The sequence below is a fragment of the Scyliorhinus canicula genome, chromosome 11, assembly GCF_902713615.1.
Source record: "Scyliorhinus canicula chromosome 11, sScyCan1.1, whole genome shotgun sequence".
Taxonomy (NCBI): domain Eukaryota; kingdom Metazoa; phylum Chordata; class Chondrichthyes; order Carcharhiniformes; family Scyliorhinidae; genus Scyliorhinus; species Scyliorhinus canicula.
The window spans coordinates 11,213,951-11,241,267 of NC_052156.1; the positions used below are offsets into that span (position 1 = coordinate 11,213,951).

Genomic DNA, 27,317 nt, shown 5'->3' on the forward strand with positions numbered 1-27,317 from the left:
AACACAAGAAAAGTACAATCACTAAAAGGCATAAGAAATATATTGCATGTATTTAGGGTTATCTATCTTGCATGTATTCAGGGTTATCATTTAGTCTACAAATGACAGTACAATTTGGGGGGGGGGGGGGGGGGAAATCATGCCTATAATTTCTTGTGCAATATTGCTGTTTCAGTGAGGAATCATGCTAAGTTTTAGCCTTTTCATGTATTGTAAGAAAAAATTAATTTGTCCCAACTAGGATCTCTATTAAATGAAATGGTTGACATCCAAAATGTTCATCTTGCGTCTGTTTTGATCTATGGTATGTTTGTCTCACAGCGGGGAAAAAATTAAAAACACAAACTTTTTAAAATAGCGCCCAAAGTGACTAAAAAAAATTAAACAGACTACACCAATATTTAACTGTTCTCGTTTTCATTCTGTTTCGAAACAATTTAAAACAAAGTTCTCGAGGTCTCTGAACTAACTAAATGAAGGGACTGAAGTACAACAGGTGGATGTTAATGTGGATTTATGCAAATACTGTACTGATCAGGTGTGTGGTTAATGGGAAACTCAATCCCACTGGGATTACCTTTGTGAAAGAGTTCAAAATTACTTATTCAAGAAAATGCAGCCTTAAACAGGTTTAGTCTATTTCAAAAATTGGCAAAGAACAAATGTCAAACATTTCATGCCACTACTCAACAAACTGTTCCATCATTCACAAGATGACTCCATGGCAAACTGACCTGTGGTGGTTCCAACCCCCTGGAAACATAAATGATTCTTGTGCTTTACTTCCTCAACAGAACTTTACTAATATTTTGATATATTACACCAAGTTATATTTAATTATAGAAGAAAACAAATTGCAGCTGTATTCATTAACTTCCTACTCAAAAAGATCATTGAACTTGACGTAATAATCATTGCTCTCAAAATGAAGTATACTCATCAGCCTGCACAATAAAAAGAGAATGCTGAATTGCTTCCCCCACTAATAAAATGGCATGCCAAACTTTGTTTGCAATGAGCCAGAGGTTGGGGAATCTTTTCTCATTCTAATTTCCCCTGTAGGTCTCAGAAATCTCCCCTTTAGCCAAATTGCAACAAGAGTGACCATTTGTAATTATTTCTATGCTCCTAAAATCTTTCTCTGTCCTTTTTCATAGTTGCCGCTGGGCTTTTATCCCTATCCGTTCACCTTCCAAATGTTCATACACTGCAAACTCCCATCTCTTCACACACTGCAAACTCCCATGTCTTATTCTTCCCTTGGCTGCCTCTAGTTGCATCCTTTGCAGAATCACCGAAAATTTCAGACACAGGAGGCCATTCAGCCTATTTTGTCTGCCAAGTCGGCAAATAACTAAAAACAAAAGCCTAATCCCACCTTCTTGTACTCGGTCTGTATCCCAGCAGGTCTTGGTGCTTCAAGAAGACATCCAAGGGCAGCATGGTGACGCCGTGGCTAGCACTGGACTGAGGACCCAGGATCAATCTCAGCCCTGGGTCACTGTCCATGTGGGGTTTGCACATTCTCCCCGTGTCTGCGTGCGTCTCACCTCCACAATCCAAAGATGTGCAGGGTAGGTAGATTGGCCATGCTAAATTGCCCCTTCATTGGAATTTTTTTTTTAAAAAGACACCCAAACACTTTTTAAAAATGTGCTGAGTGTTTCTGCCTCCACCATCCTTTCAGCTGAGAGTTCCAAATTCCCCCATTCCCCCAACCTGCTTCCCTTTTTTTAATTAACCCTTGGGCAACTTGTCAACCTATCCCCAACACCCCGTCTTATTAACCCTTTGGGCAACTTGTCAACCTTTTCCCAACACCACCCATCCACCCCCCCTTCTTATTAACCCTTTGGGCAACTTGTCAACCTTTCCCCAACATCCCGTCTTATTAACCCTTTGGGCAACTTGTCAACCTTTTCCCAACACCACCCATCCCCCCCCCCCCCCCCCCCCTCTTATCAACCCTTGGGGCAACTTGTCAACCTTTCCCCAACACCTCTCGGTGCTCCATCCATCATGCTTCCATGGCCATACCCCCCCACCCACCCCACAATCTTTCCACCCACTGGTGGCCATCAAGCTCGTCTTCCTTGGCTGGGTGGCTTTTTCCTCCCAACCCCTCATTCCCTCCAAAAAGTGTCGAGAAGAGGTGATGTTCCCCAACCTTCACCTCCCTCTCGACTTGTCCACACCCACCCCCATTATCTGACAGAGCCTCCTGGCTCTCTCTCTCTCTGTCTTACCTTCAAATTCTGACCCCGAGTCAGACTCCGATTCGTGCTCTTCCCCATTGGACTCGGTCTGCATGAGGTGGTCGTCGGTCCTGAACCTCCCTCTGCCGCCGGCCTGCTCCTCCTTCTCCTTCAGCTCGGTGAAGTACTGGATGGCGAACTCCACCAGGTCGGAGGGCCGGTGCCGGAGCACCTCCACCGTGTAGCCCTGCAGCAGGTCGGTCAGCCCGGGGGGGATCTCGATATTCATCCTGGCCGGGGATGGGGTTTTGGAGGGGGGGGGGGGGGGGAATGGACGGTCCGCCGCCCTCGCGGTCCTATCGATTCACCAGCGACTAGTCGGCAACGATATCCCCCCTACCCCACACACCCCCAACCGCCCCCTCCCCCCCGCCCCCTCCTCCTCCTCCTCCTCAATCCCAGCGGCCGATACCTCGGTCCGATTAAAGCGGCAAAAACAAACCGATACCTTCCCGATTAGTCACCGATTATTCTGCATTTACCTCGCAGCGGGGCGACTACACCACCCGAGGAAGGATTTCTATCGACTCATAGACTTTTTTTTTCAATTATTTATCTGAAAATAAATATAGTTTTCTCTCTCTGATATGACAATTTTATTTTATTTCCCCCTCCCTCTCCTCGCCCCGTTCGTCCGCACTCTCTCGCCCCTCTCTGACTCCTTTCAGTTAGCCTCCCGCGCAATCAAACCTGTTAGCGGGAAGGGGCGGGGCATTCAGTGATGGACGCGTCGACGGGCCAATCGGTGGGGGGCGGTCCACCAATCGGGCCGCGGGTGACGCTCTGGGTCCCGCCTCCTCTTGCCCTCAGCAGGTTAGGTTGCGCCGTTTAGCCCCCGCCCCCCCTTCCCCCTCGCGCGCCGCGCCCGCCCACCAGCCGCTGATTGGCGGGTAACCCCTCCCCCCGCCGGCCAATCGGAGCGGCCGCTTCGCCATTGACGTCACGGACGCAACCTCTGGCTTACCCTGGGCGGTTGCCATGGGGACGGCTGGTCATAAAAAAACAAGGGGGATCCCTGGCATGGGAATTCCTCAGGCACACAAGCTTCAACAAAAAGGAGCTCCTCTCCTGTGCAGCTCTTTGCTCTTTTCAAACACTGCAAGAGTGACTATTGTTTAACGCTATTGTTTCCAATAATAAAAGCAATCTTTATAATTGTTATAATAGCAATCTTTATAATAACCCACAATCTTTGTGGGCGGCATGGTACCACAGTGGTTAGCACTGTGGCTTCACAGCTCCAGGGTCCCAGGTTCCATTCCCGTTATTGGGTCACTGTCTGTGCGGAGACTGCACGTTCTCCCTGTGTCTGCGTGGGTTTCCTCCGGGTGCTCCGGTTTCCTCCCACAGTCCAAAGATGTGTAGGTTATGTGGATTGGCCATGCTAAATTGCCCCTAAGTGTTCAAAAAATAAACGTCAGGAGGGGTTACGGGGATAGGGTGGAAGTATGGGCTTAAGTCGGGTGGTCTTTCCAAGTTCGGTGCAGACTCAATGGGCCAAATGGCCTGCTCCTGCACTGTAAATTCTATGTTCCATATCACAAGTAGGCTTACTGCAATGAAGTTACTGTGTTAAAGTGTCTAGTCGCCACAGTCACCACAGCCTGTTCGTGTACACTGAGGGAGAATTCAAAATATCCAATTCACCTGACAAGCACATCTTTCCCACCCAGAAATGGGGAAAACGTGCAGACTCTGCACAGGCACCCAAGCCGGGAATCAGACCCAGGTCCCCAGCGCTGTGAAGCAACAGTGCGAACCACTAGGTTACCGTGCCGCCCAGTATATGCCAATGTAGTGATTTTTATACAAACCTCAGAGCAGAGAATGCCAAGAACAGTCAGAGTGATTTCCATGCTGTTAACGGGTCCAGTTGACGTTTATGCAGATGTTGAAAATATCAAAAGCAAAAGTCCATTGTTGGTCATGTCAGTCAGCACACAAAAAGTTAATACCTTCTTCCCAAGTTCCTCTCCCAAAGAAGGCGGCATGGTAGCACAGTGGCTGGCACTGCTGCCTCACAGCACCAGGAACCCGGGTTCAATTCTGGTCTTGAGTCACTGTCTGTGTGAAGTTTGCACGTTCTCCCCGTGTCTGCGTGGGTTTCCTCAGGGTGCTCCAGTTTCATCCCACAGTGTAAATATGTGTAAATTAGGTGGATTGGTCATGATAAATAGTATCCAAGGATGTGCAGATTGCAGGGGGGGGGGGGGGGGGGGGGGCTGGGAGTGGGCCTGGGTGGAGTGCTCTTTCAGAGTGCAGGCCCGATGGGCTGAATGGCTTCCTTCTTAACTGTAGGGATACTAAAGGCTCCTGACTGCTTTTGGGGGGGAGGTTCTCAGAGAATTTTACACTTTGCATATAATGGACTCGCTGAGATGTTAACTCTGTATCTCCCACCACAGATGCTGCCATGCCTGCTGAGTTTTTCCAGCATTTTCTGTTTTCATTTCAGATCTCCAGCATCAACACAGTTAAAAGTTTCATGCCACAATGAGCTGGAGCACCATTAGGCTGCAGCCGCAATTTAACTCCCACCCTTGTCTTCCATGGCCGGTGTGTGCACTGTGGGAGGTGGAGTGCATCTTCAACCCTAGAAATCACATTTCAATTTACGTTTCCTTAAAAGCTTTTGTTTTCGCTACAGTGAGTTAATACAGCTCCCTTCCCACGGGGCAGTTAATTGGTTATTGGTGCTGGGGAGAGGAATAACTCCCATCCTTTGGGGAGGCCCACAAGGAAAGAGTTGGTGGGTACCCACAGAGGGAGAAACAATGTCAATGGCTGGCCATTAATCTGACAGGCACCATGGAGACTGGTTCAAGTTGACATTGGAGTTGGAAGCTCTTGCCTGTCATCTCCCCAACCCCTCACTGCAGAATGTCCACAATATTGGGGTCAGCTTCCAATAAACAAAGATTGTGGGATTCCATGCTCAAAATTCTCCCAGAATATAATGGATAATGTCCAAAACCTGAATGAAAATGTCAAATAACATAAAATTAGACTTCATTTGTGCTTGCTTCATAAAACCATTGCCTGCAATACCACTAAAACTTAACACGGAGCCTTGGAACAGAGGAGACTCAGGGAGATTTAATTGAAGTGTGGAAAATTGTGAGGGGCTCAAACAGACTAGACAGGAAGGACCTATTCTGCTTTGTAGGTCAATAACCAGGAGGCATGGAAGTAAAGTTATTGGTCAAAGGATGGAAGAAATGTTGAGGAGAAATTTCTGGAAATCACTGTCTGACAGGGTGGTAGAGACAGGAACCATCATGGCATTAAAAAATAACTTTGATATGCCTTGAAGAATCATAATGTACAGGGCTACAGACCAAGAGCTGGAAAGTGGAATGTTAGGCTGGAAAGTTCTTTCTCAGCTAGTACAGATACAATGGTCAAATGAGTTGTAAATGGGTGCTGTAAATTCTCTATGGCTCTGTTTCTGTAAGGTGCAAGCTTTGAATCCCAGCCTGTGCTGAGTTGTTAATGACCACAGCTAAGCAGCAGTTTGGGTATTCGCAGCGTCAGGAATCCGAGTTCGATTGTCTGGGTCATTGTCTGTGCGGAGTCTGCACGTTCTCCCCATGTCTGCGTGGGTTTCCTCCGGGTGCTCCGGTTTCTTCCCACAAGTCCCAAAAGACCTGCTGTTAGATAAATTGGACATTCTGAATTCTCCCTCAGTGTCCCCAAACAGGCACCAGAGTGTGACGACTGGGGGATTTTCACAGTAACTTCATTGCAGTGTTAATGTAAGCCTACTTGTGGCACTAATAAAGATTATTATTATTGCAATGGATACAACAAGCCTTCAATTAGGGATTGGAAAATCAGTCAGTGTTCTCATTTCCATTTAGTCTCACCTATCCTGCTGGGCAATGTGTGTAAATGGACTTCAAATGTGGACAGGATTGAGCTTGGCTGTAATGTGTTCCAGAACGAGACTACCTTCCAACACTCACTGGGCACAGGTGAGGAGGGTTGCTGCAGTATCAGTCCAGTATCAGTCTGTGCCTGTAAGAAAGAAGAAGAGATAATTAAGAAGAGTTTTCTACTTAAGTTGTACATTTCCTCCAATTAACATATCACTAAATCCTGAACAATTCATTTTGGAAGTTACAAATGTGGGTTGAAGCAAGATTCTCAGTCATCATGACAAGCATCCTGCAGACGCAGAGCTGAATATAACAAGAAACCTGGCAAGGGGAAGTGAAGGATCTCTGTACTTTCTGTTTGCTCATGTTTTAACAAGTGTAACAACAGTTAAATACGAGTGACGCCACTGAATCATACTTCAGATGAAATCCCAAATTACAAAGAAGTGATATTTGTGCCCATTTATGAAGAACGAAATCGTGAAGGAGCAAGTGCTGTGTTTATTTTCAGAGTGCTGTGCTTGAGAGCACATTGACTTCTCGATCCAAAATGAGGAAGACTTGACATGTGTGGTAATTCCCACAAAACATATAAACATTTCTTTGCATTTACTTCAGTGACTGTAATGTGATTTAAACCTTATTGTAGTTCCCAAAGGATCTCCTCTGGGCACCTATAATGAAACCTCTGCCGATTATTAAAGCCTTTGGTGGTTGCCAATAACACGTATTCTCTTCATCCTGTTGTGATGATTTTATCTAACTAGGGTATTTAGACCGGGTTCTAGATTTTGGAAAGGGTTTGGTGGGGGGGGGGGGAGTTGGAAGGATTCAAAAAAGGTTACGTTCAAAAGCTGTTCGAGAAGTGATAAGGTCGCAGGGCACAGGAGCGATTAGGGTGAACATAATAAGAGTGGATCAAGAAGGAATAGAGAGTTTAACAAAGGAAATGGGACATTAGAAGCAAAGGTACCATTAGGAAAAAATACATACATACATAGAACATACAGTGCAATAGAAAATAGTCAAAGCTAAAGGCCCCATTCTTAATGCATGAGGCACTTTTTTTAAATATAAATTTAGAGTACCCAATTCTTTTTTCCAATTAACGGGTGGCCAATTCACCTACCCTGCACATCTTTGGGTTGTGGGGGTGAGACCCATGCAGACACGGGGAGAATGTGCACACGGACAGTGACTCAGAGCCGGGATCAAACCCGGGTCCTCGGTGCCGTGAGGCAGCAGGGATAACCACTGCGCCACCGTGCCACAATGCACGAGGCACGTGCATCAAAATAGGTTGATTAATGGCATGGTTAGGAATTAATGGAAAGTTAAAGCAATTAAAAGCAAAATACTGCAGGTCCTGGAACTCTGAAATAAAAACAGAAAATGCTGGATAAACTCAGCAGGTCTGGCAGCATCTGTCAGTGCATCTAGCGGACTGTAGAAGGGTCTGCAGACTGTAGAAGGACCATATGGACTCGAAACATGAACTCTGTTTCTCTCTCCACAAATGCTGCCAGACGTGCTGAATTTGCCCAGCATCTTTTGTTTTTATTTAGGAATAAATGGGTTTGACCTAATAGTCATTACAGGGACATGGTTGCAAAGTGACTAAGTTTGGGAATTCATTTTTCCAGGGTACTTGACTTTTAGAGGAGATAGACAAGATGGAAAAGGAGTGCTGTAGCCTTGATAATAAAGCATTGGGTAAAGGCAGGAGAGGGAAAGGATCTAAGCTCAAAAATTGAATCCAGTTTGGGTGCAGCTGAGGTATAAACAAGGGGTGGAAAATATTGGTGGTTGTGGTTAAGTTCGAGGGGCTGAATCATCCAATCTGCTCCTGATTCTCATGTTCCCAATTGTGTTTTAAAAGGTGTGTGTGATATTTCAATTTGAGAGCAAACATTATTACAGCTGGAAATGGGTCAGCGTGACCCTCTGAGAGGGTCACATTTTCAGTGTATAGGTCTTCAGCAACAGTTCTTGTGCCAGACAGCTCAGCCACAATGTGTTTTAATGTGTTGTTAGATTATCAGATTTTTTTTTTAATGTTCGAAGTGCACGGCAAACTAAGAAGAGCGCGTGACCCACCTCCACAGCACATGTTCAAATCCAAAGCCAGACAAATGGGATGAAAGTCTTTTTCCCCTCCGTCTCAATTATGGCAATCAGGATTTGAAGTGATTGGTGTTGAGCCAATTGCAACGCAGTTTGTGGGTCCCAACAACTTGTCAGCCTCAGCTGGAGAAAGGACAAAGTTACATTTATATAGTGCCTTCCAAGACCACAGCCAAATAAATACGTTTGAAGTACAGTCTCTGTTGTAATTTATGTACAATAAGGTCCCACAAACAGCGCCATGATAACAATAATGATTTTAAGTGTTGGTTGAGGGCTAATTATTGACACAGAGAGAAACTTCCCTGCACTTCCATGCAATAGAGAGCTTTTACATTCCCCTGAGGGGGCTGTTAGGGCCTTACTTTAACATCCCACCTGAAAGACAGTCAGTCTCCTCCTCAGTATTGCTATAGAATGGGGTTACTGGGTTACGGGGATAGGGTGGAGGTGTGGGCTTAGATAGGGTGATCTTTCCATGGGCTGGTGCAGACTCGAGGGGCCAAATGGCCTCTTTCTGCACTGTAAATTCTATGTCTATGTCACCCAAGATTACACACCTAAGTTTGTGAAGTGAAGTTTTGAACTCTCAACCTTCTGAGATCAGTAGTATGAACAATCCCCACTGAGCGTTGGTAGTGGCAAAAACACATCGTCAAGCAAATTTTGCTCCGAATGTAACTTGCACTGTTGACCCTCAGTATAATAGTGAATGCTGAAATGTTCCATTCCTCAGCCCCTAATCCCCTCCGTGTGCTCAAAACTCCATTCCTCCTTCCAAGCAAACAGTAAAATCTTCGACATAATTGGGGTTTTCTCTTGCTTCAAAAGGAAAGAAACGCAGAAATAAAACAAGAAGCATTAAATTAATGACTTCAGCAGTTGTCAAAGTTCACTTCATGTTAATATGTCAGGAACTCTTGGAAATCAGCCTTGATTGAATTTGCATTTTGTGACGTCAAAAAAGGGCAAGATACTTAGAAGCAGAGAGCTGTAAAATATTGACCGTGTTATGTATCAAAAAGTTATTTTTTCCCAACTTAATTAGACTTTGTTGTAATATTATGAAGACGCGCCTCTGTTATAAAGGTGTGTTTACCTTGTTTTTTTAAATATATTTTTTATTCTCCTTTTTCACATTTTCTCCCAAATTTACACCCACCAACACTAAAAAATAATCAGTAACAAATATGTCAATCCACATATCAATAACAACGATCCCATCCTCCCACCAAACCCCAAACATTAGCCCGCATGTTCACACAAACAAATGACAAAAAGGAATTAGGGATCACCCATAGTCGCCATTAACACACACAGGCCCCCTCCCCCTAACCCTCCCACCCACCCCCACCAACTAACGTTCAATGTTATCCAGTTCTTGCAAGGGCATAATGAATAATGCCCATGAATTGTAGAACCCCTCTGAGCTTCCCCTCAGTTCAAACTTAACCTTCCCTTTTTTTAAAAATAATTTTTATTGAAATTTTTACAAAATATAAACATCTCAACTCTATTAACAAAACAACACCCCAAGATCAATACCCACCCAACTTCAAAAGCAACTACGAACAAAAGAAAAAAAACAAAAGAATACCCAAACAACAAAAGGGAAAGAGATAACACCCGCCACATCCCACAAACCCATGTACACAGTTCTCCCTCCCACCGATCCAAACCCCCCCCTCCCTCCCTCCCACCCTCCCTCTCCCCCCCACCGCCCCACCGGGTTGCTGCTGCTGTCGGCCTATTTCCCTACCGTTCCGCCAGGAAGTCCAGGAAAGGCTGCCACCGCCTAATGAACCCTTGTACTGATCCCCTCAGGGCAAATTTCACCTTCTCCAATTTAATGAACCCCGCCATATCATTGATCCAGTCCTCCACGCTTGGGGGCCTCGCATCCTTCCATTGGAGCAAGATCCTCCGCCGGGCTACTAGGGACGCAAATGCCAGAACACCGGCCTCTTTCGCCTCCTGCACACAAACTTAACCTTCTCAAGAATCAAGAATTCCAACAGGACCCCCCGCCATGCCAGGGCACAGGGTGGAGAGGCTGCTCTCCAACCTATCAGGATCCGCCTTCGGGCGATCAACGAGGCGAAGGCTACGATATCTGCCTCCGCACCCGTTTCCAACCCTGGCTGGTCCGACACCCCGAATATGGCCTCCCGGGTCCAGTGTCACGTGCACCACTTTAGAAATTACCCTAAAAACCCCCTTCCAGTAATCCTCTAGCTTTGGACAGGACCAAAACATATGAACGTGATTAGCACCCCCCCCCCCCCCCCCCAAACCCCCTGCAACGTTCACACACATCTTCTACTCCTTCAAAGAATCGGTTCACCCTCACCCTTGTGAGGTGTGCGCTGTACACCACTTTCAGCTGTATCAGCCCCAACCTCGTGCACGAGGTGGAGGCATTCACTCTCCGGAGCACCTCACACCAGAACCCCTCCTCCATATCCTCTCCTAACTCTTTGTTTGCCTTAGTTAATACCCTCTTTTCCCTGAGTCACAAAACTGTGGGTTAATTTTCACTTCTGAATTTTATCAACTATTCTAGGCCGAGGAAATGCTGCATTACTTGGAGACCTTTCTGGTGGGACTTTCAATTCAGGCGTAGGTGTGAAAGAAAGCATAGGGTGAGCTCTCCCGGTCCTTGTCTCACAATTGTACTGTTCACTTAATTCTTTGGAAGTTGTGTGTAAATTGTGCTGCCTGTTTGCCAAGATAATAGCAACTTCAGAGGTTGTGAAAGGTTGCTTTATAAGAACAAGTTCTTTTCAACTTTCAAAAGGATTGAGTTGTGCAGTGATTTAGACTCTTGCCTTTTACCTTCATGACTTGGGTTAAAATTCGAACGAGAGCAACTAATGGCCAGTATACTGTTGAGATGTCTCTACCCAATGCCAATGGATCAAAGGAGCCCGGTAATACTGTCATCTAAAGGGTAAGATTTTTTGTTCTCATGGTTCAGAGTGTGATCGGAATGCATGTTAGCAATCGGGTATGCATTTGAAATCCCAAGACACCTTCCTGGTGGATGAGTCTCTGATGGGAGAGCTAGAGATAAAAACTTACCCTTGAATTGTTACTTCATTAGTGGCAGGAATAGGAAATTGTCCCATTGGCACAGTTACTGTTGGACTGGGAAAAATGTCACTGCACCACACAAGTGTCAGGCAAAACCTTCTCTAGCAAGAGAGAACCTAACCATCTCCTCTTGACGTTTAATAGAATTACCATCGCTGAATCTGCCAACAGAAACATCCTGGGGGTTACCATTAATCAGAAACTTAACTGGACCAACCATGAAAATACCATGACTACAAGAGCAAGTCCAGAGGCTCGGATACTACAGAGAGTAACTCCTGACTCCCTATCCACCATCCAAAAGGCATATGTCAGGAGTGTAATGGAATGCTCTCCACTTGCCTGGATGAGTGCGGCTCCAACAACTCAAGAAGCTCATTACTGTCCAGATCAAAAGTAGCTCACTTGATCGGCACTTCATCCACCACAATAAACACTTACTCCCTCCCCACCAGTGCACAGTGATGTGTTAGGCAGGCTGGGTCGATGTGGACTGCACTTGATGCAGTGTAGCGAGAGACAGACTTCCAACACTTGATGAGATGCAACACGATTTTATTTAACATCTAAACTATTTTACATGTTCAACTGTGGGTTGACACTATGCTGACTTGACTGGAGACCTGATGTTAGCCTGACCAGACTTACTGACTACCACATGGGGCGCAATTCTCCGCACTCACGACGGTGCGGAGAATAGCGGGAGTCGTAAATTTTTACGGCCACGCTAGTCCGACGCCCTCCCGCTATTCTCCCCCCCCCACGCCCAACTCCCGACACGAATCGCTGCCGCCGTTTTTTTACGGCCAGCAGCGATTCTCAGCTGGCCGATGGGCCGAATTCCAAGCCCTTTACGGCCGTTTTTACGAACGGCAAACACACCTGGTCTGGCCGTTCGTAAAAACGGCCGTAAAGTCCCGATCTTGGCAACCATGGCACCGATTGGCACGGCAGTACCACGGCTGTGCCAAGGGTGCCATGGGCCCGCAATCGGTGGGCACCGATCGCAGGCAGCGGGTCCGATTCCCGCGCACTCTTTGTCCTTCCGCCACCCCGCTGTATCACTTCGCGGGGCGGCTGAGGGGCATCCCGGCCCGCGCATGGGCGGATTTCGCGCAAATGCGCGATGACGTCATCCGCGCATGCGCGGGTTGGAGTCTTCCAATCCGCGCATGTGCGGCTGACGTCATGTGACGCGTCAGCCGGCGCAAACTCTGGCAAGCGGGCTTAACGAAATTCGTTAAGCCCGCGATGCCGGAGTTCACGGCCGCGGCATACTAGCCCCGACCGGGGACCAGAATCGGTTCCCGGTCGGGGAGGGGGAGGCTGGCATCAAACCCGCCCGGTTTTGACGCCAGCCTTACGATTTCTCCCTGTCTGGGAGAATCGCGCCCATGGTGTTTGCACTGGCTATGCTCACGAGCTCTGACTGTCTCAGAGGCTGGGTCCCGAGAGCGGGAAACCTGGTGCCCTCTGTCTTTATTGTGATCGTGTCCTGTCTGGTGATTGGCTGCTCTGTTCTGTCTGTTTACTGGTCATCCTGTGTATCAATCACTGCCTGTCTGCACTCCATTGTATACATAGATATATATTATGACACACAGTGGCTGCCGTGTGTACCATCTACAAGATGCACTGCAGCAACTCGCCAGGGATCCTTTGACAGCACCCTCCAAACCCGTGGTCTCAGCACAAAAAAAAGGAGCAGATATGTGGGAACACCACCACCTTGAAGTTCTCCTCCAAGTCACACACCGGCCTGACTTGGAACTATACTGGCGTTCCTTCACTGTAACAGGTCAAAATTCTGGAACTCCTTCCCTAACATCGCTGTTGGTGCACCTACACCACAGGGACTGCAGCGGTTCAAGAAGGCAGCTCACCACCACCATCTCAAGGGCATTAAAGATAGGCAATAAGTGCAGGCCTAGACAGTGACCTTCACAGCCCCTGAACAACAAAAAATGTAATCGTTGGATTGGCAAAAGTGTCACACTGATACGATAATAATAATAATAATCGCTTACTGTCACAAATAGGCTTCAGTGAAGTTACTGTGAAAAGCCCCTAGTCGCCACATTCCGGTGCCTGTTCGGGGAGGCTGGTACGGGAATAGAACCCGCGCTGCTTGCATTGTTCTACATTACAAGCCAACTTTTAGCCCACTGTGCTGAACCACCATTGTTGGATAAGAGATAAACTTTGACATATCTTTTTTTATATAAATTTAGAGTATCCAATTAATTTTTTCCAATTAAGGGGCAATTTAGCGTGGCCAGATTGAACCATTAGGGATCGCTCTCAGAACAGCAAAGAACTAGAGGGGGATACAAAGAGGAGGCAGGGAGCATAGAGTCTCGCTCGACGCAGATGACCTGCTCCTCTACATCGCGGACCCACAAAGCAGCATGGAAGGAATCATTGTGCTCCTGAAAGAGTTTGGTGCCTTCTCGGGCTACAAACTCAACATGAGCAAAATTGAGATTTTCCCGGTGAAGCCACAAGGGGCCTTTTTCAACGCACTGGACAAATTAATCATGATGTTTGTATGGGGGGGAAAGAATGCTAGGATCACAAAGAAGGTCCTAGAGAAAACAAAATCCAGAGGAGTGCTAGCTCTCCCAAACCTACAATTCCACAACTGGGCGGCGACGGCAGAAAACGTAATGGGATGGATAAAGGAGCCAGAGGCCGAGTGGGTGCGTGTGGAGGAGGTCTCCTGCAAGGGGACCTCCCTCCAGGCCCTCGCCACGGCGGCACTCCCATCCCTGCCCAAGAAACTCTCCAGCAGCCCAGAATTGGAACCAACTACAGCAGCATTCGGACTGACCGAAATGTCGGAAAAAGCCACCATCTGCAATAACCACAGATTCGCACCAGCACTCACCGACACCACCTTCAAAAGGTGGAGACAGGACAGGGGACATTGACAGTCAGGGACCTATTCACTGATGGTAGGGTCACAACACTGGAAGAATTGATGCAGAGATTCCAACTAGCTAAAGGCAACAAACTCAGTTACCTGCAGCTTAAAAACTTCCTACGGCGGAAAGGGACAAGGACAAACCCGCGACCACCACAACAGACACTATTAGAGGAGCTACTGGACGCAGACATCCTAGGCAGAGGGAACTGTAGTGACATGTACGAACGACTGCTAGAGAGGGCCGACACCGAACTGGACACGACAAGGAGGAAATGGGAGGAAGACTTGGGGTTCAAAATAGTGTGGGGACTCTGGAGCGAAGCACTGCACAGGGTCAACTCCACCTACATATGCGCTAGGCTCAACCTCACGCGCTAAAAGTGGTACATCGAGCCCACTTGACCAGAACCCGAATGAGCAGATTCTTCCCGGAGGTGGAGGATATATTTGAACAGTGTCAAGGAGGCCCGGCCAACCACACCCACAGGTTCTGGTCTTGCCCCAGACCTGTGGGGTACTGGACAGCCTTCTTCGAGGCAATGCCCAAAGTGGTGGGGATGAGGGTGGAGCCATGCCTGAAAGTGGCGGCCTTCGGGGTATCAGACCAGCCAGATCTCTTCATGGGGAGGAGGGCAGACGTCCTTGCCTTTGCCTCCCTGATCGCCCGCCATAGAATCCTGCTTGGTTGGCGGTCAGCAGCACCACCCAAAGCTGCAGACTGGCTGTCCGACCTCTCAGAATCTCTTCAAATGGAGAAACTCAAATTCACCATCCGTGGGTCAGAAGAGGGTTTCCAGAAAACATGGGAGCCATTCACCCAGCTGTTCCGAGACCTGTTTGTGGCCAATACATGAATAAATGTATTTTACACAAATGTATAAAAGGGGCAGCAGGGTAGCATGGTGGTTAGCATAAATGCTTCACAGCTCCAGGGTCCCAGGTTCGATTCCCGGCTGGGTCACTGTCTGTGTGGAGTCTGCACGTCCTCCCCCTGTGTGCGTGGGTTTCCTCCGGGTGCTCCGGTTTCCTCCCACAGTCCAAAGATGTGCGGGTTAGGTGGATTGGCCATGCTAAATTGCCCGTAGTGTCCTAATAAAAGTAAGGTTAAGGGGGGGGTTGTTGGGTTACGGGTATAGGGTGGATACGTGGGTTTGAGTAGGGTGATCATGGCTCGGCACAACATTGAGGGCCGAAGGGCCTGTTCTGTGCTGTACTGTTCTAAATAAATATCCAGTAGCCAGGGGGAAAAATAGCCAGGACAAGATAGAAAGAGGAAAGCGAGAGGGGGGGGGGGGGTGCGGTAGTGGAGGAAGGGAGCAAGGTGAGGTAGAAAAACCCAGCAAGGAAAAAATGGGGAACGGCAGTGCAAGAGGGGGGGAGAGGGGGAGGGAGGGGGAGTCAAGGAGAGAGAGGAGCTGGAAGAGAGGGGGGGGCAGGGAGGATTGTAGACTGAGCAAGCCAGGCAGCAACGGACTGTAAATAGAGAAACCTAAGAAGGAACCTTTGTGACTGTACAATAAATGAAAACGAACAGCAATGTATATAATTTTGACGGCCAATTCATCAAGCCTACACATCTTTGGGTTGTGGGGGCGAAACCCACGCAAACATGGGGAAAATGTGCAAACTACACACGGACAGTGACCCAGAGCCGGGATCGAACCTGGGACCTCGGCTGACATACCTACCAGACCTGAGAGTGCTTCAGTTGCCGTTCATGATTTGGAAGGTCCTCCAGCACCAATAAATCCCAGCTTGTCAAGAGGCAAAGTTCACAGGAAGGTTAGCTGTGGGCAATTCTGCAACGAGCTTTATTCTTCAGAAATAAAAGGTAATTTAAAACTACAAATTACTTATCAATAAACAAAACATTATTTGCTCTTAGTAGCATTAACTCAGCTTGCAACAGCTTATGTTTGTGTGGTTCTATTGATTGAAAATTATTGAACAATTTTCACCTCACAATAAAAGTTTGAATATTAAATAGTGATATTCACAAAAATCTTTGTCAGCTTGAAATGGTTCAAAAACAATTTGCACAATTAATTTACTTCAAAAAGCAGACACTCGTCCAGTACTGAGGGGGAAGAATCATTTTCATCTGAATTCATGTCACCCAGTTCGTCCCAATTTAAAAAAAAAAAAAAATTTTTATTAAAATTTTCACATTTCCACAACAAAAACAACAACAGAAAATACTAAGAACAAAAAGAACAGAACCCCCCCCCCCCCCCCCCCCGTATATATAAAAGAGAAAAAAGAAATTAACGCCCGCCATTGGCAAAGAACAAATATTCAACCCAAAACAAAACAAAGAGACAACCCCCCCCCCCCAGGATTGTTGCTGCTGCTGACCTCTTTTTTTATCGTTCTGCCAGGAGATCTAGGAATGGTCGCCATCTCCTGAAAAACCCCTGCACTGATCCCCTTAGGGCAAAATTCACCCTCTCCAATTTAATAACCCCGCCATATCGTTGTTCCAGTCCTCCACGCTTGGGGGCCTCGCATCCTTCCACTGAGGAAGAATCCTCCGCCGGGCTACTAGGGACACAAAGGCCAGAATGCCGGCCTCTTTCGCCTCCTGCACTCCCGGCTCCTCTGCAACCCCAAATATTGCGAGTCCCCAGCCTGGATTGACCCTGGATCCTACCACCCTCGATACCGTCCTTGCTACACCCTTCCAAAATTCCCCCAGCGATGGGCATGTCCAGAACATGTGGACATGGTTTGCTGGGCTCCCTGAACACCTAATACACCTGTCCTCGCTCCCAAAGAACCGGCTCATCCTTGTCCCGGTCATATGAGCCCTTTGCAGTACCTTAAACTGTATGAGGCTAAGCCTTGCACACGAAGAGGAGGAGTTCACCCTTCCTAGGGCATCCGCCCACGTCCTCTCCTCAATCTCCTCACCCAGCTCCTCCTCCCATTTACCTTTCAGCTCCTCCACCGAGGCCTCGTCTATCTCCTGCATCACCTGGTACACTTCCGAGATCCTCCCCTCTCCAACCCATACCTCCGAGAGCACCCTGTCCTGGACCCCACGCGGCGGCAGCAGGGGGAACCCCGCCACCTGCCGCCTGACAAACGCCCTTACATGCATGTACCTAAAGGTGTTCCCCGGGGGGAGCCCGAACTTCCCTTCCAGTTCACCCAGGCTCGCGAACTTCCCTTCTATGAACAGGTCCCCCAGCCTCCTGACACCTGCCCTGTGCCAACTCAGGAACCCGCCATCAATTCTCCCCGGAACAGACCGGTGGTTCCCCCGTATCGGGAACCACATCGAGGCCCCCACCTCCCCCCTGTGCCGCCTCCATTGCCCCCAAATTTTGAGGGTAGCCGCCACCACCGGGCTCGTGGTATACCTCATTGGAGGGAGCGGCAGCGGCGCCGTTACCAGCGCCTCCAGGCTTGTGCCCACACAGGACGCCATCTCCATCCTCTTCCATGCTGCCCCTTCCCCATCCATTACCCACTTACGCACCATCGCTGCTTTGGCAGCCCAATAATACCCACAGAGGTTGGGCAGCACCAGCCCCCCCCTACCCCTGCCCCGCTCCAAGAACACCCTTCTCATCCTCGGGGTCCTGTGCGCCCACACAAACCGCGTAATGCTCCTGTTAACCTGCCTGAAAAAGGCCTTCGGGATAAGGATGGGGAGGCACTGAATCAGGAACAGAAACCTCGGGAGCACCGTCATCTTGACTGACTGCACCCTACCCGCCAGAGACAGCAGCAGCATGTCCCACCTCTTAAACTTCTCCTCCATTTGCTCCACCAGCCTTGTGAGGTTAAGCTTATGCAAGGCCCCCCAGCTCCTGGCCACCTGAACCCCCAAGTACCTGAAGCTCCTCTCCGCCCTTTTCAGTGGGAGCCTCCCAATCCCCCCCTCCTGGTCCCCTGGGTGTACCACAAACAGCTCGCTCTTCCCAAAGTTGAGCTGATACCCTGAGAAATCCCCAAATTCCCGGAGAATCCTCATCACCACCGGCATTCCCCCCACCGGGTACGCCACATACAACAATAGGTCATCCGCATAGAGCGACACTCGGTGCTCCTCCCCACCCCGGACCAGCCCCCTCCAATTCCCCAACTCCCTCAGCGCCATAGCCAGGGGCTCCATTGCCAGCGCAAAAAGTAGGGGGGGACAGGGGACAGGGGACACCCCTGCCTCGTCCCTCGGTATAGTCGAAAATACTCCGACCTCCTCTTATTCATGGCCACGCTCGCCATCGGGGCCTCATATAACAGCCTCACCCAACTGAAAAACCCCTCCCCAAACCCGAATCTTTCCAGCACCTCCCACAAGTACCCCCACTCGACCCTATCAAAGGCCTTCTCCGCATCCAGCGCCACCACTATCTCCGCCTCCCCTTCTACCGCCGGCATCATGATAACGTTCAAGAGCCTCCAGTTGGTCCCAATTTTAAAGATGCCTCGGTGCTGTTGGACGATGAATAGAGGGTTCACCTAGAGCTCTGGTTATCAACCTCATTATTATTAATGGAATCTTGTTCGACAAAATGTCTGCTACATTTGTCGACGTGATAATAGTCGTTGCCTTTTGAAATAATTTGTTGGATATAAAATGAAACAAAAGAAAATCTTGCGTTTCGATGGCACTTTTCACAACCTCAGAAAGTCCCAAAATGCTTTATGTCAGTCATTTTCAAACTCAGGGTTGCGACCAGTGGGTGGGTCGCAGGTGGGTGATGGGAGGGACGCGGAGCGATCGATCCAGGCGCGTTCCCAATCGCGGGAGGAAGTGCCCAACAGCTTTGACCGGCTTTTAAAAATGCCGGTCGTCCCGCAGATGTAGCAGTGCGCAGGCCTGGTTCCCAATGGGGCAGACCCCATCCTCTGTACGTCAGAGGGCATTTTTAATCAATTAGTCTTCCTGCCAGAAGCGGCAGCAGAGAACAGGTCACGCACTCTAGGGGCTGGTTTAGCTCACTGGGCTAAAGAGCTGGCTTTTAAAGCACACCAAGGCAGGCCAGCAGCACGGGTTCAATTCCCGTACCGGCCTCCCCGAACAGGCGCCGGAATGTGGCGACTAGGGGCTTTTCACAGGAACTTCATTTGAAGCCGACTTGTGACAATAAGCGATTTTCATTTCATTTCATTTTTTCACACTGACGGCACCTACTCTGGGCGCAAAATTACTGAGGAGAGCTTCCTCCATTTTGTAGCTGCCAGTATACAAGCAACAGGCCTGTGTGGAGAATGGAAGATGAATCTTTTTGGACTAAAAAAGAGCAAGCCAGAGACATAAACGGGCCAGGATCTCACAACTGAATCTGCTGCAGAGAGCTTTGCAGGAGAGCCCAGGGCAGGACAAAGCAGTGCTGGTGTGGGCTCCAGGACCTCTGACAATCAACCCAGACAGAAATGTAACATTGAATGACAAAGCAGGTCAGACCGTGAGGACCAAGCAGGCTCACCTGTCGCATTAAAAGTAAGCGAAAATGGTGGGTTGCGAAGTTCAGGCGCGTGGGTGCGAAGGTCAGGCAGGCCTGGGTCCCGAAGGTTGGCAAGCGTGGCTCCCGAAGGTTGGCAGGCATGGGTCCCGAAGGTTGGCAAGCGTGGCTCCCGAAGGTTGGCAGGCATGGGTCCCGAAGGTTGGCAAGCGTGGCTCCCGAAGGTTGGCAGGCGTGGGTCCCGGAGGTTGGCAGGCGTGGGTCCCGGAGGTTGGCAGGCGTGGCTCCTGAAGGTTGGCAGGCGTGGGTGTGGTGAATGTAATTCACACTGTATTGTATTGTATGGTATTGTGACTTTGTGGGCTCTGTCTGTGAGCCGTTGCGCGGCTCAGCCCATAGGGGGAGATGAGGAGCTTGTACAGGGCTCCACCCTCGGCTCCGCCCATGGCCCCTCCCACTACCAGAAGTATAAAGTGCTGCAGCCGTGTGAGCCTGCCCTCAGTTTTTCTGATCGCAGGCAGGCTCAGTTGTAAGACTATTAGAACCACAGTTTACTTCCAATCGTGTTCCGAGTGAATTGATGGTCACATCAGTGGGTCCCGAAGGTTGGCAGATGTGGGTCCTGAAGGTCGGCAGGCGTGGGTCCCGAAGGTTGGCAGACGTGGGTCCCGGAGGTTGGCAGGCGTGGGTCCCGGAGGTTGGCAGGCACGGCTCCCGAAGGTTGGCAGGCATGGGTCCCGGAGGTTGGCAGACGTGGTTCCCGGAGGTTGGCAGGCGTGGGTCCTGAAGGTTGGCAGGTGTGCGTCCCAGAGGTTGGCAGGTGTGGGTCCTGGAGGTTGGCAGGCGTGGGTCCCGGAGGTTGGCAGGCGTGGGTCCCGGAGGTTGGCAGGCGTGGGTCCCGAAGGTTGGCAGGCATGGGTCCCGAAGGTCGGCAGGCGTGGGTCCCGGAGGTTGGCAGGCATGGGTCCCGGAGGTTGGCAGGTCTGCGTCCTGGAGGTTGGCAGGCGTGGGTCCTGAAGGTTGGCAGGCATGGGTCCCGGAGGTTGGCAGGCATGGGTCCCGAAGGTCGGCAGGCATGGGTCCCGGAGGTTGGCAGGCGTGGGTCCCGGAGGTTGGCAGGCGTGGGTCCCGAAGGTTGGCAGGTCTGCGTCCCGGAGGTTGGCAGGTGTGGGTCCTGGAGGTTGGCAGGCGTGGGTCCCGAAGGTTGGCAGGCATGGGTCCCGGAGGTTGGCAGGCGTGGTTCCCGGAGGTTGGAAGGCATGGGTCCCGAAGGTCGGCAGGCGTGGGTCCCGGAGGTTGGCAGGTCTGCGTCCTGGAGGTTGGCAGGCGTGGGTCCTGAAGGTTGGCAGGCATGGGTCCCGGAGGTTGGCAGGCATGGGTCCCGAAGGTCGGCAGGCATGGGTCCCGGAGGTTGGCAGGCGTGGTTCCCGGAGGTTGGCAGGCGTGGGTCCCGAAGGTTGGCAGGTCTGCGTCCCGGAGGTTGGCAGGTGTGGGTCCTGGAGGTTGGCAGGCGTGGGTCCCGAAGGTTGGCAGGCATGGGTCCCGGAGGTTGGCAGGCGTGGTTCCCGGAGGTTGGAAGGCATGGGTCCCGAAGGTCGGCAGGCGTGGGTCCCGGAGGTTGGCAGGCATGGGTCCCGGAGGTTGGCAGGTCTGCGTCCTGGAGGTTGGCAGGCGTGGGTCCTGAAGGTTGGCAGGCATGGGTCCCGGAGGTTGGCAGGCATGGGTCCCGAAGGTCGGCAGGCATGGGTCCCGGAGGTTGGCAGGCGTGGTTCCCAGAGGTTGGCAGGCGTGGGTCCCGAAGGTTGGCAGGTCTGCGTCCCGGAGGTTGGCAGGTCTGCGTCCCGGAGGTTGGCAGGTGTGGGTCCTGGAGGTTGGCAGGCGTGGGTCCCGAAGGTTGGCAGGCATGGGTCCCGGAGGTTGGCAGGCGTGGTTCCCGGAGGTTGGCAGGCGTGGGTCCCGAAGGTTGGCAGGCATGGGTCCCGGAGGTTGGCAGGCATGGGTCCCGAAGGTTGGCAGGCATGGGTCCCGGAGGTTGGCAGGCATGGGTCCCGAAGGTTGGCAGGCATGGGTCCCGGAGGTTGGCAGGCGTGGTTCCCGGAGGTTGGCAGGCGTGGGTCCCGAAGGTTGGCAGGTCTGCGTCCCGGAGGTTGGCAGGTGTGGGTCCTGGAGGTTGGCAGGCGTGGGTCCCGAAGGTTGGCAGGCATGGGTCCCGGAGGTTGGCAGGCGTGGTTCCCGGAGGTTGGCAGGCGTGGGTCCCGAAGGTTGGCAGGTCTGCGTCCCGGAGGTTGGCAGGTGTGAGTCCCGGAGGTTGGCAGGCGTGGGTCCCGAAGGTCGGCAGGCGTGGGTCCCGAAGGTCGGCAGGCATGGGTCCCGGAGGTTGGCAGACGTGGGTCCTGAAGGTTGGCAGACGTGGGTCCCTAAGGTCGGCCGGTTGGTAAAAATGGGTCTTCGGAAAAAAGTTTGAAAGACACTGATGTGGTTGAATTGCAGAACAGGCTTGAGGGACTGACTAACCTACACCTGCTCCACTACTCCTCTTATTATGTTTTTAAGTATAATCGCTACATTGTTAAGTCATAAAAATGTAATTAAGCTGCTGCACTTTCCTTTGTGCTTTGTATAAATCTGTGGCAGCCTGCAGAATAATTCGTTGCTTTTTATGCCAGCCTCAGTGAATCGTCTATAGCGCAACAACAGTTTGTTTGGCCCAACAGGTTGAATCCAATGTTTATGCGCCACATGAGCCTCCTCCAACACTCTTCATCTAAGCCTATCAGCATATAAAATTCAGTTGTATAATTTTACAAGCTCTTGTAATGGTATTAATCTCGGCGGTGAATGGTAGCTCTGGCAGGCGCGACTGCATTAATCACACCAGTGAATCATAGGAGTGACAAGCATGACTGTATTAATTGGACAGTTCAGATCCATCCGGACTAAAAGACATGAAGAGAATGGGCTACACACAGCTCCAGCCCATCCTGTACATTTTACAGGTGTCATTTAGATTCAGACTCTTTTTCTTTCATTTGTTTTCACAATGTAAGCCACACAGCCCAGCCCATAATGTTATTTCACATCCCCAGGTTGCTTTGAAAAGATTGTGGTGGGCTTTCTGGGAGAGGGTCTGGTTATAACTTGTGCCTGTATAGTACCCTTCAAAACCACAGGATGTTCGGGCGGCACGTGGCGCAGTGGTTAGCACTGCAGCCTCCAGCACTGAGGACCTGGGTTCGAATCCCGGCCCTGGGTCACTGTCCGTGTGGAGTTTGCACATTCTCCCATTCTGTGTGGGGTTCACCCCCACAAGCCAAAGATGTGCAGGGTAGGTGGATTGGCCACCCTAAATTATCCCTTAATTGGGTAAAAAAATAATTGGGTACTCTAAATTTATTTTAAAAAACATAGGGGGCGGGATTCTCCCCTACCCGGCATGACGGAGGGTGCCGGCGTAGGGGAGTGGCGCCAACCACTCAGGGGTCGCGCCTCCTCCAAAGGTGGGGAATTCTCCCCACCTTTGGGGGCCAGCCCCGCGCCGGAGCAGTTTGCACCGGTAGACTGGCGCAAACACCCGGCGCAGTCGGAAGCGGGGCTGGCCGAAAGGCTTTCGGCGGTCGGCGCATGCGCCGGCAGTGACGTCAGCGGCAGCTGGCCGCTGACCTCACTGCCGGCGCATGCGCGATGCGGGGTTCTCCTCCGCGTCCGCCATGGCGGAGGCCGTGGCGGCGCGGAAGGAGAAACAGTGCCCCCACGGCACTGCCCCGCGGAGTGAGCGGGGAGCCCCGATCGCGGGCCAGGCCTCCGTGGGGGCACCCCCCCGGGTCCGATCGCCCCCCGCCCCCCCCAGGACCCCGGGGGCCCGCTCGCGCCGCTGAGTCCGCCGTTTCCGAGGTGGTGTACACCTCGGCGGCGGGAGAAGGCCTCCCAGCGGCGGGACTTCGGCCCATCCGGGCCGGAGATTTAAGGTTAGTTGTTAAAAAAAGAAATCCCGCCGGCGCCAGCTGTTTTCACAGGCTGCCGGCGGGATTTGCACAACGCCGGTTTTTTACCGGCGGGAGAATTAAGAGACCTGCGGGAGCGGAAATCACGCCGCTTCCCGCCAATTCTCCGACCCTGCGTGGGGTCGGAGAATCCCGCCCAGGATGTCCCAAAGTGCTTTACAGCCAATGAAATATTTTGTAAGTGTTGTCACTGTGGGGGAGGAAGTGCCGCAGACAATTTCACAAGTTCCCACCGATGAAGTGACCAGATGACCTGGTTTAGAAGTTGGCCGATGAGTAAACGTTGGCCAGGATGCAGAGAGAAGTTCCTCAGCTCCGAAAGGGCCAAGGGATCTTTCTCGTCCACATGAGAGACAATTCGAGGTCTCGGTTTAACATTTCATCTGAAAGACAGCACTTCGGGCAGGGCAACTCTCTATCTCTCTCTCTTAGTACCGCACTGGAGTCTCAGTTTGGATTATAGTATCTGGTTAATAGCTATGGTAATGAGTTAGTGATGTGTGTCATGATGTAACAGTGACATCGGTAGTCACGTGCTCGAGACTCAATAGAGCTGCTGGAATAGTCTGTATTCCGAAGAGATGTACCTACCCCTGTAGCCTATCTTGTATTCAGTAACTGGGATTTTCCACCCCACGCCCCCCCCTCCCATGGAGGTTTTTCCGGTGGAGGAGGTGACTTCATTGGCTGGCGGCGAGATCTTCCAGTCTCACCAATGGCAATAGCGTTTTCCATGGCTTACCGGCGCACCACCCGGAACACACTGCAGGTGGGCTGGAAAATCCCGGCCAATCTTGATAAAGTCGTCTTGAAATGATAAAAATTACCGGAGTCACTCCTGGTATGAGGAAACATTCCCAGTATAAATTATCCCATGGGACCAACATACTGAATATGGGATGTGTGCTCAAGTCTTTAGTGTGGGACTTGAACCCCAATCTTCTGAACCTGAGACAAGAGCAAGACATGAACAACACCCACGTATATAAATACTCATTCTTTCCATGATCGGGCAGCACGGTGGCCTAGTGGTTAGCACAACCGCCTCACGGCGCTGAGGTCCCAGGTTCGATCCCGGCTCTGGGTCACTGTCCGTGTGGAGTTTGCACATTCTCCCCGTGTCTGCGTGGGTTTCGTCCCCACAACCCAAAAATGTGCAGAGTAGGTGGATTGGCCACGCTAAATTGCCCCTTAATTGGAAAAAAATAATTGGCTAATCTAAATTTATAAAAAAAGAAAAAAAAAAAAATTCTTTCCATGATCAAAACACAAATCTGAGGGGCGGCACGGTGGCTCAGTGCTTAGCACTGCTGCTTCACAGCACCGAGGACCCGGGTTCGATCCTGGCCCTGGGTCGCTGACCGTGTGGAGTTTGCACATTCTCCTCGTGTCTGCGTGGGTCTCACCCCCACAACCCAAAGATGTGCAGGGTAGGCGGATTGGCCACACTAAATTGCCCCTTAATTGGGAAAAAAAATAATTGGATACTTTAAATTTATATTAAAAAAACACAAATTTGTATGAAATTCAGAAGAATATCTGGATAATTTTGAATATATCTTTTGAAGATTTTCAGGCAATAGTGAAGATCAACAACAGGAAGCAAGCGAATGATACGGTATTCCCAAACAAAATACAGTATTCCCTCCTTGGGGAGTTGGACTGGATCCTTATTCCTGGCCACTGAACCTTGGTGAACCTTGCCACAAAGTGACTGCGGAGCAGTAGCTTGAACAAGAAAGTTCAGGGAAGGAAGAAACTAGGAGAAAACCGCAGGGAATCATGAGCCATGCTGTCCAAAATGTTTATTATAATCCGTGAAAGCTGAGGAGGGCATGACCTCAGCCAACGGATGACAAGGTGCGAAGATGACACAGGAGTCAAATGAGCATTGTATTGATGCAGTGATTCAGAGAAAGCTGATGTAAACAGTGATAAATCCAATTGCATTTAAACTATTAGGCAGATTGGCAGTGAGAGGGTTTGCCATTTCCAGGTCTCCAACCAAGGGAATAAGAAGCATCAAGTAACAGCACTTGACTGTAATTCCAGACAGAAATTATGTACGACGTGAAGGATTTTGCACTAAAATTACAGCGAGGGAGAAGTTAACTCTGTCATGATATGCACTCATGCACATAATGAGATACAGACAGGGAGTGACAGACACCCAGTACAGCCAATCAACACACAGGACAGAACACAACCAATCACCAGGCAGAACACTAGAAGGTGGTCTCCCACTGTAAAACACACGAGGAATCAGCACTCTGCCTCTTTCCACTGATGACAACTGTAGTGACAGTCAGGGTATATATCAGTTAGCACCTCTACACGTGGCTCAGAGCTAGTCTGGTCTAGTTAGTTATAGTAAGCACGCTTAGATTAGTAGAGTGTCAAACCCACAGCGAACTGTGTGCACTGCTTAACAAGTTCAATAAAGCGTGTTGAACTAACATTAAAGTTTGGAGTCTACTTTCAAGTACAACTGCATCTAGTTGCAGTCTGTGTTACCTAAGGGTGATTAACACAACAAACTCCATTTCAAAGTGGCGGCTGCTGCCGTTTTTGAAGGTCTTGATCATACTTTCTTTTAATCATACTTTTGACAACAGTGTGCTTTTAGAGTTTCAACTGATTGCAAGTATCTGAGTGATTCTGAAAGAACATGTGAATGGAAGAGGCATTGAGATTCCAATTTGGGATTAGAAGTTGGGTGAGTGGCATTACCCCAAATCTGATTAGCAATCAAGCAAGGAAGGGAAAGAATTAACCTTTCACTTATTTAGCGCCTTTCGGGGCCTCAGGATGTCCCATCGCACTTTCCAGCCCATGAAGTACTTTTTGAAGTGCAGTCGGTGTTACGTCAAAAGCAGCAGCAGATGTGTGCACAGCAAGATCCCACAGACAACAATGTAACAATCAGCTAACCTGACTTTTTTTCACTGATGTTGATTGAGGAATTTACATTGGCCGCCACACTGGGGAGAACTCCCCTGCTCTGTTTTTGAATGGTACCATAGTTCAGAGAAGCTTAGACTATGACCGGCAATGGGCTTTCCTATGAGGAAAGGTTTAATGATCGAGGAAACCAATGGTAGGGAACAAAAGGTTTATTTTACTATTTACAATAATCTGCCCACGGCAGTAACTATCCACAATGACAGCCCCCGCTCGGACAATCAACTCCCCAATCCCTGCTTGGGCCGGCTTTTATCTTCAAGGCGAACGAACGGCAGCCAGATGGCCTCCTGGGAAGCTCGTACTCCATGAGCCCCTCGGGGAGATCAGTGATAGTTTCCCGTGGGCCTCGCGGAGGGTTAACGACAGAAAGGTTGGACAGGTGAGGCTTGTATCTGCTGGCATTTAGAAGATTAAGAGGCAACTTGGTTGAAATATATAAGATCCTGAGGGGTCTTGACAGGGTGGGTGTAGAGAGGGTGTAGAGATTCTTGTGGGAGAATGTAGAGCTCAGGGGGGGTCACCTGTTTAAAAATAAGGTGTCATCCATTATGGACAGAGCTGAGGAGAATGTTTTTCTCTCAGAGGATTGTGCATATTTGGAACACGGGCGGCACAGTGGTTAGCACTGCTGCCTCACAGCACCAGAGATCCGGGCGCATTGC

General features: G+C 50.1%; 1 protein-coding gene across 1 annotated transcript in view; it reads right to left on the bottom strand.

The window, feature by feature from the left end:
* Positions 1–27,317, bottom strand: part of prkar2aa (protein kinase, cAMP-dependent, regulatory, type II, alpha A) — a 425,687-nt gene that overhangs the window by 294,060 nt on the left and 104,310 nt on the right. Inside the window, exon 7 of the mRNA XM_038812258.1 lies at positions 2,247–2,485. Within this exon, the coding sequence (XP_038668186.1) occupies positions 2,247–2,485 (239 nt within the window). The remainder of the gene's footprint in view (positions 1–2,246; positions 2,486–27,317) is intronic.